Raw genomic sequence first — 11,271 nt, forward strand, 5'->3', positions numbered from 1 at the left:
GATGACATACACATGTAGTTACAAGTGACTATATATCCTCCTGTTAGATGTAAATTAGATTATTTGAAAATCATTTGGTCATCTTTTGAAGATCCCAAAATTGGAGAATAACCAAATAGAAACTTGAGAATTTCCATTATTGTGATTGTCTGAAAACCTACCTCCCTTGAAAAGCCAATAATTGGGCCTTTCCCCACTAGGCCCAAATTTTGGCAGCTGAATTAATGCATTGCATTTAATTTGGCGTTATAATTATTGAATGCCAATTAAATGCACTAAAGGAAGGTGGATGTATTGCATTAATAATTAATTCAATTTGGAATAATCCAATTTTAATGACTATATATTTAATGTCAATTTTTCAGTTTCAAAATGGATGGATTATTTTTCATAAATCAATTTTGTAAATTAAACCCCAATTTCAATTTCATAGTTGTGTGGTTATTTGGAAACATGAACAAAGGACAATGGAATTCCTCTTATGGCCACATACGAATAAGTTCAAATTCCTCCCTAAAGCTGCTTTGGTAGATGCTCTATAAAAGGTTTGATTACTTTTATTATTATCTTCTGATCTTGTATATGATTAATGTTAAGAGAGAATCATGACCATTTGCATTCAATTATTGAAAGTGGCAACTAACTAAATATTCCCCTTTTGAGCACCAAGATTCTCTCCCAATTATATATATGTATTTTCTTTAGCCTTATTTCAGAATTAGTCTCCCAATTATATATGTATATTCATCTTTAAAATAAGTTCAAAATTAATCCTTAATTACCCATACTTTCCTTTACTTATAATTAAACATTGTAATTATTAGACAAAGTGAGATAAAAACTTATTGAAAAAGCTTTGATGGGATGTTATATAACATATCTAATGAACTGTGTCCACAATCTATATTATATATATAGATAGATAGATGGAAAGGGGTGATAAATATATATATATGTTCCCTATATCTTGAACAAAGTTTTGCCTGAGAAAGAAAAAACAGAGACCAACAACCATATGTCACTTCTCACTTTACTTACTTTCTTTATGATCCATCAACCAATTAACTTTATTCAGAAAGTATTACATTCTAAATTGGACTTCATCTTCAAGTTCATAAATTATCATCTTCTTCAAAAGTAATTTTAATCAAAACATTCTCCTGTCCTTCATTACATCTATTTCCAGTACTTTCTGCAATATCTAATATCAAAATATGAATTGAAGATGATCATGATCAATTATTGCTTTAACCCTATAGAGAGCTATGTAAAATATTGTAAAATCATCGTCATTAAGTTTCTTCTCACACGAAAAAACAAACTTAGGAATATTACTTTTTGCATGATTCTCATGATCAGATTTGATCAATGACAGATTTTCTGACATTTTTCATTTGGACATGTTAAATGGGAATGAATAATAATGTCTATTCATATGGCATCCCTTTTCTTGCTCTTTTTTTCATTAAACACTCGTTCAAGAACTTTTCTTTTCATTATTATTATTTTAACAAGTTTTTAATAAAAAAATAAAAATGAAATTGAAGTTGAAGGTAAAAAGAATATTGATCAAATCATGGAAAAAGACTTAATATAAAATAATAAAATATATATATTCATGACAATATTTCATAATAGTATAGTATCATGATGTCACATTCTAGGGAGATCTGATTCTAAATTAAAATAAAGATTTTGAGTTACAAATGACATTTAAAAAGCCGATAAATATCCCAACAATTTTTACCTTTAATACAACAATCAACAATCATGATACAAACCAATTTAGAGTAGACATTTTTCCTTTGTATAAGTGTAGCTTCAACAATATTAGCCCATCTATTAGCAAAATCCTCCTCTATAATTGGATCTGCAAATTTACAATGTGTCTATTTGATGAGAAGAAAGTTTTCAAACTCCGAGTTAATTGCGTAATTTGTATTAATTTTAATAAAATCTGATGACAATGATTTCCAATTAATCTCGAGCCTCTTCTTTTTAATCTAGGTTTGTTATGAGTAAAATGGATAATACTTTGTAACCTTGACTATAACAAAATTGTCAATTATGAACTAAACTGTTTATTATCAAAATTTGCTCTTTTTCCAAAAGTTTAAATTTAGTCTTTCTATGAATGTTGAGAATATAGTTGAAGTGAATTCTCAAAGCTTAAAGAATTGTCTAAACATAAAGGAGTTAGTTTTATTTGCCAAATAAGATTAGTCGTTTGCATAGAAAGACGGGATGAATTACTCCTTTTCTTCTACATAAAGGACACATTTATACTCTCCATTGTTGTTCTGCTGGTAATAAGAGAAGTAGTTTTCTGAATACAAGATCTTCTTACTCACACCCAATGAGGTAGAACCAATAATGATTTAACATTAGACAAGGGTGAGTGGGATGGTCCAAACAATATACCACTTTGTATCGCGTATCTACTCACCGTCTTTGGAAAAGAGGTTGATGCAGAAAAGTAGACAACGTTCTTGAGGGAATTCCCAAGCATGATCTCAACACGCAAACCGAGTGAGAGTGTCAACAACCCTAGTTTCGACTTTTGGCATAATCGGAGATGAGATGGATGAGATAACCAAGAAAAAGAATTGTGGGATTGTATGGAGCACAAATTAATATTTCCAAATTTAAGTTAGGAAAAAAATATTCAAACTGTATATATATATATATATATATATATATATATATATATATATATATATATATATATATATATATATATATATATATATATATATCAACTATGATGAGAGTAATAGAATAATGTCTAGTCACATTCATGAAACTTTTGTTAATAAAATTCAAGCTAGTTCATTTGAGAATCTTTATTTAGAACTTTGAGTGGATTTAGATATTTATATATCACAGTTTCTTTCTTGCATAAATTATGAAATAATATAAATAGTTTTATTTGTTCAGAAAAAGAAAAACTATAAAAAAAAAAAGCAACTTTTAAAATTGTTGTCAAACAAGCTAATTATTAAAATTTCAACAACCAAATTGTCACAATAGACAACTCTTCCATTAAAGTAAACCTAATCCCAATGCTATAAAGAGAAATGAAACATTCATAATTTGGGAACATCCATATATAAGTTGCCTGTCAAATCAATTGTTTTGTTGGTATATTTATATTTTATATATAGTTAAGACTTAAGATCAAGAAGAGTGTTGATCAAAAGTCTTTACAGAAAGAAGGATTCATGATTCATGAATAGAGATTGTTTCAAAGCATGCCTGACATCTCATTGAATTTGGATTCCTGCTTTTAACTGAATTCATCAGTATAAACCTAATTTGAAACCGTGAAGAAGATGAGGATCGATATATAAAAGGGAAAGAAAGGCTAATATAGGAAAGATGAAGAAAAAGGAAAGGTAGGGTTTCCATGAGTGGGGCTTTAACCTAGTGGGGATTGAAAACAAAAGTGGGGAGACAATTAATTAAACTTATTATTTTTAAGCAATATCTTAATCTTGTCGTGTGGTCACACTCAATGTTGCATTCATGCAAGACAACTTCTATCAATTTCCCCATATCCCAAAGTTATAATAATAATGCTCCAATAAAGCAATCATTTTTAAAATCCCTTCCAATTATAATTAACTATCAATTTAATTTGATCTCCTATATAATATATATATTATATCCAATCTCACATGCCTTTCTAAGCTAATATAAGAATGAATGAATGCATACCCACATGAAAAAAAAAAGCTAGATCATGGTGACACTGAAAGATCCAGCTAGCTCATCATCATCCACCAATATAGAATAACACAATATTGGAGTTAGTCTTAACCATTTTCTAAAATAATTAAAATACATTATTAGTTATGAAGAATCTAGAACTAATAATTGATCATCACATTATTAATTATTATATATAATATTGGATTAATTTGTCCTTAATACCAAATTCCCTCTATAATTTCAAAAGAGAGATGTGGTGGGTGACAAAGATAATAATAATAATATTTGTTTATATTATAATACATATACTGAGTGACGCATATTAATTATCAATTGATTTCAAAATAATCTTTCTCTTCTTTTTTAAACATGATGTGTGAACTTCTTGACACTAATTAGCTTATCTAGGTTAGAATAGGATATATAGGAATTAAAGAAACTATAATATTTAATTAATTTGTTCATGACTTACGTAGGTTTTGTGGTGATTGTCTGAATATCCCCATGATGGATGAAGAATGGGAAACATGCAAAATGCTTGATTTATCTTCTCAATGCATATATATATTTATATGCCAATAATTAAGATCATATTGCATCTGGGTCTGTCCTCTTCCAAGAAATTTGATCTCTTTCCTACAAAAATCAACATAATAGTACCCCACAAAAGCAAAACAAAATAAAAAAAATACAAATGATTTATATAGAAGTGACAGATTAGTACTCTGATGATCATCGATCGCTTCTCAATCATTTTACTTTTCATGCATTTAATTTAGAGAGAAAATAAATAGAGCTAATTAATTAATTAATTAATTAATACTGATCATTGTGATTTTGATGGTACATCCTTGTTCCATGATCCTGATCACCAGATTCATTCATCTGACCCGCTGCCGCCAGGTTCAAATAAACAAGCCTCGAATCCAAATTCAGGTTTCCATGATCAGACGACGGCGGCGGCGGAGGATATATGGTGGTCCCCGCCGCTTCCTCCCTGGAAATCACCATGGCTGCCGACTGAACCAGCTCGAGACATAACCGCAGTTTATTGGGCTCGATATGGGTTAACCCTGGAACAGCTCCTTTAAACAAAAAATCAGACGTTAGAGTCCTGAGAACGTCGAGCGGCGAGATCCCTTCCACGGTCCTGACGTTAGGGTCCGCATGGTGGTCGAGTAAAACAGCCACCATATCAGGCGAAACCATCTCAGCAGCCACGTGGAGAGGCGTTTTCCCTGCAGGACCAGCTCGATGGTTTACGTCGGCTGCTCCGAGCTCGAGCAATGCCTTAACCACTTCTCGGCTGCAGCTTTCGACCGCGTAGTGCAAGGCTAATGCCTCGTCTAGGTTTAGTCCTTCGCCCATGACCATTAGTTTGACTAGTTCTACATCCGACGAGTCTAGGGCCCGCCTCATGCGGCGGATCTTATGGTCGTGATCTCCTGTCGCCAAGGAATGGGAACGGTGGTGGTGGTGGGAATGGAGGTGGCGGTGGGAATTGAGAGATGTTTTCATTCGGAGCTCCTCGATTTTCGCTACCATATCGATTGGGATGTGTTTGGCTAAGATTTCGGGTGGGAGACCTGATTTTGCTACTAAATGGGAGCATGTGGTCCATAGCTGGTGCATGTCTTGCTTTCTTGATGCTATTAGAACCTTCATTACGTCCTCGATTGACGCCTTCTCCACCATGCTCGCCAATTGCTTCTGCATCAATCATTCATTTTTTTAAGTTAGAAGAATCGAAACCCATGTCTTATTTTGTTTAAAGGGTTATGAAATATTTGTTATATGTTTTGAAGACAATTTGTAACCCTAAAGAATTCAATGAAATAATAATGAAGGAAGGAAAACAGTTGTATCCGTTAAAAAAGAAACATAAGAAGGTCTTGGTCAAAGGAAGAAAAGTACAGGATGAAAATGGAGGAGTGATAACTGTAGAGAGACAAGACAAGTCAAGAGATTGATGAAATTGGTTAGGGGTTAGAATGAAGTGGGAAATTTAAAGATGGAAAATTACCCAATTCGATCAGATCAAAAAGCATGAATTTTTCATCATCATGATTCATATACATGAAATGAAGATGAAGAAACTTTCAGCAGCAATATCTCATGTCTGTTGGTCTCTTCTTTTATGGAAGTATTCCTATAATGAATAAATAAAACAGACCGACCGACCTGAGTAAGCAATGCTAGGTTTTCAACTCCAAAAGATCTAGCGGCGGAGAGTGTTTCCAAGGCGAGATTAACGGCTGATGTGCAATGGGTGTGCCAACATCCCCTATCAGTGCAATTAGGCCTGGGTTCGTGTTTCTGTGGAACGATTGAAACCTGGCCGCTATAAAGAAACTGTAGAAGCAACAAGAACACTTCGTATCCGACTGAATTTACAGGAATGACCTGAGTCATCATCGGAGCAGTCGAGCCACCGCCGCCGCCGCCACGTGGAGAGCCGACTATCCTGTGTCCGGATGTATCGAGTCCTCCTCCTCCGCCGCCGCCGCCGCCGGAATGATCTGATCCGGAAGAGGATGAACAGAAGAATTTTCTGAAGAATAAGCTACGAGCGGCGAGGATGCAGCGATGGGCGTGGATCAAACGGCCATCAACGCTGAAGGCCACGTCGCTGAAAGCTTGGCCGTTGATTAGAAGGTTTAGGTAATCTAGAGAGAGAGATCTCAAAGATTCATCATCATCATCGTTAATAATAATGCTCATCTTTTCTTTTCTTTGTTGTTTGAATTGATGAAGAGATTAGCTTCTTTAGAGAGAGAGGGGGGCCATATATGATGGTAGCTACTCTTCTGGGTTCTTCAATCATGGATTGAGGATGTATACTGTTTTTTTTTTTTTTTTTTTTTAATTTTCAGAAGAAGAGAGAGAGAAAAAATGATGATGGGATGGGAGAGAAAGCAACTTGGGTGGCTGTACTGGGCGGCTGAACCTTTCTTTTTTAGTTGTGTGAAGAATTAAATGGATAAATTTTATATTTTTATATATTATTTTAAATCATATTTTTCATTACAGTATATAATATGAATCACAAGTAGTAATAGAGTGATAAAAAAAAATAATCATTTGAATATTAGATTTTATACACTATTTGTAAAAATGGTCATTGTTTACTTAGCTTATATTTGTTTACAGATTATTTTTAGATACATTCGGATAGTATTCAACTTATTTGAGTATAATTTTGTAGGTTAGTTTATTATGTAAAATTATTTATTAGATTATTATGCAAATACCTAATTTATAAGCTGAATCAAATGGATCCTTACTGAGGGGAAATTACATATTTATTTTTAAAGTTTATTATTAGATTTATGTGTTTATTTATTTTATTTTTTAAGAAAAAAACATAACTATTTATTTATTAATTTAAGAAATTTTAAGTGATAAATATTTTTTTTTTACATTTGGGGTTTATTTGGATTAAGTAATCATTTATTTAAAATATAATGATTGGTTATAGTTTGAGAATGTAGAGATTATTTTGGTATTTGAGTAAGTTTGATTTTGTTTATTTACTTCCGTTTATTTTCAGATATATTTGATAGGATTGAACTATTCGCCGTAGAGGAAAATTAGAGGGAAAATTACATTTAAATGCTTGATTATTTTTTTTTACATTAACTTATTACACAAAATTAATGTAACAAATTGTTACGCATTGTTACGCAGAAGGTAAAAACAAACACTGAATCAAACACGCCCAAAATTACTTAGATGTATTAATATATAATAATATAATAATATAAAATATAGGGTAATAGATTATTGAATTGAGCGATATTTTAATTGTTATTTAAACTATCTTTAGTGAGATTAATATAAAAAATTATCGCTATTTTATTATAAAAAAAAAGTCCGTAGCGTAAAAAAAAATAAAATCGTTTAAACACAACGATAAAGCATAACATGAAAAAAACGATAAAAATTTAGAAAAAAACGATATTCAATAAATTATAAAGCTCGTATATGCTCGAGAATAACGACTAACTCTTCGACACACTTTACTGATTTTTATGAAATAATCTCAAAAAGTGTCATAATAATAGTATTATAAATGATACGCTTTGAACGATTACGATCATTAAAAATTTGACGATTTCTCTCAACCAAATAATCAAAAAAATAATAATTATAATGATAACATAAATATATAGATATGTCATATTAGCTGAATCAATTCAAACTTCTCGGTAACTATCCAAATATTTGGGCATCACCCACTAAATCAAAGTAATACTCCACAAAAGACTCAAAATAATATTCATCTTTCACAACTCAAAAGTAAGCGAGTTGCCGATTCAACCTTCTTATGACACATACAACAAGTCATAATACAACATTTTCTATGCACATAACATCTGTTATAATTCTATCATGAATAATGTTCCATCTAAAAAACGAGATCTTTGATGAAATATTTGACTCCCAAATTTTTTCCAACAAAAATTATATAGAATCATCTTAGCGAACAACTTATAGCAATGTTCCATATAAAAACTGTGCAAATTTTATCAATACACAACACAATGTTCAGACGGTGACATTTGTTTGTGTCTTACCAAAAATAAAACTTTATTATAGAACGAAGTCTCCATAATATTTAAAATTCTTTTATATCTAATTCGGTTAGCAAAACCACTAAACCAATGATCACTAGTAAAATAACCATTAGTAGTAACCAAAAATTGTGATGAAAACTATTACCCTAAGAATGAAAGCGGAATAATTGCAACCGTAGTGGAATGAAGAACAATAGCGTAAAAGTAAGAAAAATGAAATAACAACACAAGAATTTAGTCAGGTTTAGACCAACTATGTCCTACGTCTTGTTTTTGGAGAATCGATTCAATAAGGTTATAATAGAGATTAAACTCTCTTCTTAGGGTAATTTAGTTGACATTTCCATAATAATACAATTTAATTGATCTCTTCACCATAATATATGATTTCCTTTCCCCTTTTGTACATAACATTGAGGCACACCAAATTGAGCCTCAAAACCTTAGGCTCAATTCCACAAAAATAGTAATCATTTGTTTCATGGTTGATATTAAAGGTTAATACCAACCGTTTTAAAATCGTTGATATAAATATGATAATATCAACCGTTTTTAAACTCATCTATATTATTATTAACATATTTTAAAACAGTTAATATTAACTCACTAAATAGTAACAGTTTTAAAAATCGTTAATATTGACCCATATATATCAAAGGCCTATTTCATTTCTACATATAACAATAGAATCAATCTCAGGATACGTTACTTTTGACATTACATTAAATGTTGTCCCAAAATCTAATCGAAAATTAATCCCCACAATGAATATAGTCTGCTCACGAAAACTTTTCCAAATAGAATAAATTCATTTCCAAATGTTACACCCTGCTAGATAATTAAATATTTTGATGAACCAATCTGACCCGATCATTATCATACTTACCCGATGTCAGACTATTCAGCCTATTACAAATATACTACATCTAATTATTCAATCACAATACTTAAACCCATAACCTTACTTTTTTTTTTTAATAAATAAACCAAAACTATGCCAAATAGCAATTGAAAAATGGAAAACTGACGAGCTGTATCCGCACTGTAACTATACACATTCAAAATCTATAAAAATCAAGATTCTAACATGGTCTCCGTCATGAATCTCAATTATATTGAAAATCAAATATATGAATAAATTTATATGTAAGAAAGTATTGAAAAGTATTGGGTCCTCATGAGTCATTTAAATAATTATTAATTATGATTTAAAAAAATAAATGTTTTTAATCAAAATAGTTTAAACGGTATAATATATAATTATAATATATATATATATATATAATTATAATATATATATATATATAATTATAATATATATATAAATAAAATATTTTAGCATGTTAAATAAAGAATTAAGTGATATAATAAATGAAGGAGACATGAAATAAGAGCTTGTTTAATAGTTCCAACTGAAATTATTTAAATAGTTCCAACCATACAAAGTACTCAATTATAAATGTTTGAATTGATGGTTGAGGAAAAAGAGGATTAATGGGTGAATAGAAATTTGATTCTCACATTGTACAAATATTAAATCTAATACTAGGAACCTTCAATGCTACCTAGCTAATAAGATCACTAATAAGATGACGTTGTATTAGCAATTTTAAGAAATTTCAACTAACTATTTAATATATATATATATATATATATATATATATATATATATATATATATATATATATATATATATATATATATATATATATATATATATATATATATATATATATATATATATATATATATATATATATATATATATATATATATATTCGTTCTAATTTAAATTAGAATTACAACTATTCACATTCAAAATCTAAAAAAATCAAAATCGATAGTGAATCTCAATTATTCATTCTAATATGTAAAAATGAAATATATTAATAAATTTATATGTAAGAAAGTATTGAAAAGAATTAGGTCAATTCACTACTTAGTTATTTAAATAAAGATTAATTGTAATTTTGAAAAAAAAAAATTGTAAAAAAAAAGTTTAAACGTAATAATATATAATTATTATTATATATATATATTTAAATAAAAAAATAATATATTAAGTAAAAAATTAAGTGATATAATAATTTAATAAGACAACGAAATAACATTACTAAATAACCCAATTATATATTTTGAATTCATGATCGAGAAAAACCAGCCCCACCTAAATTAAAAAAATTCTTGGGTTGTAGTCGAAGGTAAAGTTTTAAATATATGTATATTAAGTTTAAACATGTAACAATTTGTCCTGATGGCTTTGGATTTAATCTGATTAAAGGAAGGTTAGGTGATCAAATGCTCCTCCCACTTAATTTTATAAAAATTATTATAATGTTAGTTTTTTATTATACAATAAATAAATTTATATATTATTTATTCTCCATTTTTTTATATTTTCTTTATTTATATATTTAGTTTTCACTCATTTAAAATCTAATTAATTTAATTTTTCACGTTTACTTAACTTAATTTTTCATTAACATGTATAATTTTGTTTTTTAAATCGAGTATTCTAATCACTCTTAAAATTTCGTTTATTTATTTTATTTTAGGAAGGGTTGGCCAAAGATCTATTTAGTAAGGGTATTTGTAAAAAAATTCGATTAATATGTTTACGTATTAATACACGTAATAGTATAATATCAAAAATCTTACATTCTAGTGAAAAACCTAGATTCGCACTTTGATTAGGGTGGGTTCCGCCTCACCTAAATTAAAAAAAAAAAATGGGGGCAAATTAAGTGAATAAATCAGGCAAATGAGTCGGCCCCGGGTAATTTTTTATCCTAGTTCCGCCCCTAAATCCCTGAATGGATGAATAGAAATTTGATTTATTGTACAAATTTTAAATCTAATACTAGGAACCTTCAATGCTACCTACCTAATAAGATAACATTCTATTAGCAAATTTAAGAAATTTCAAATTAACTATTAAAAAATATATATAATTATCCTTTATAATTTAAATTAGAATTGCAAC

General features: G+C 29.3%; 1 protein-coding gene across 1 annotated transcript; it reads right to left on the reverse strand.

The window, feature by feature from the left end:
* Nucleotides 1–4,386: 4,386 nt before the first annotated feature.
* Nucleotides 4,387–6,510, reverse strand: LOC124926700 (BTB/POZ domain and ankyrin repeat-containing protein COCH-like). Its single transcript, XM_047466980.1, has 2 exons — nucleotides 5,893–6,510; nucleotides 4,387–5,421 (listed from the first exon to the last, which is right to left on the reverse strand). The coding sequence occupies exons 1-2, from the start codon at nucleotides 6,430–6,432 to the stop codon at nucleotides 4,528–4,530; spliced, it is 1,434 nt and encodes a 477-aa protein (XP_047322936.1). The 5' UTR covers nucleotides 6,433–6,510; the 3' UTR covers nucleotides 4,387–4,527.
* Between the last annotated feature and the right edge of the window lie 4,761 nt (nucleotides 6,511–11,271).

This window comes from Impatiens glandulifera, chromosome 2, assembly GCF_907164915.1.
Source record: "Impatiens glandulifera chromosome 2, dImpGla2.1, whole genome shotgun sequence".
NCBI lineage: Eukaryota > Viridiplantae > Streptophyta > Magnoliopsida > Ericales > Balsaminaceae > Impatiens > Impatiens glandulifera.

Coding starts and splice junctions, on each gene's coding strand:
- LOC124926700 (XM_047466980.1), bottom strand. CDS start 6,432: ATGAGCATTATTATTAACGATGATGATGATGAATCTTTGAGATCTCTC. Junction 5,422..5,892: donor ACCTAGCATTGCTTACTCAG/GTCGGTCGGTCT, acceptor TGATTGATGCAG/AAGCAATTGGCGAGCATGGT.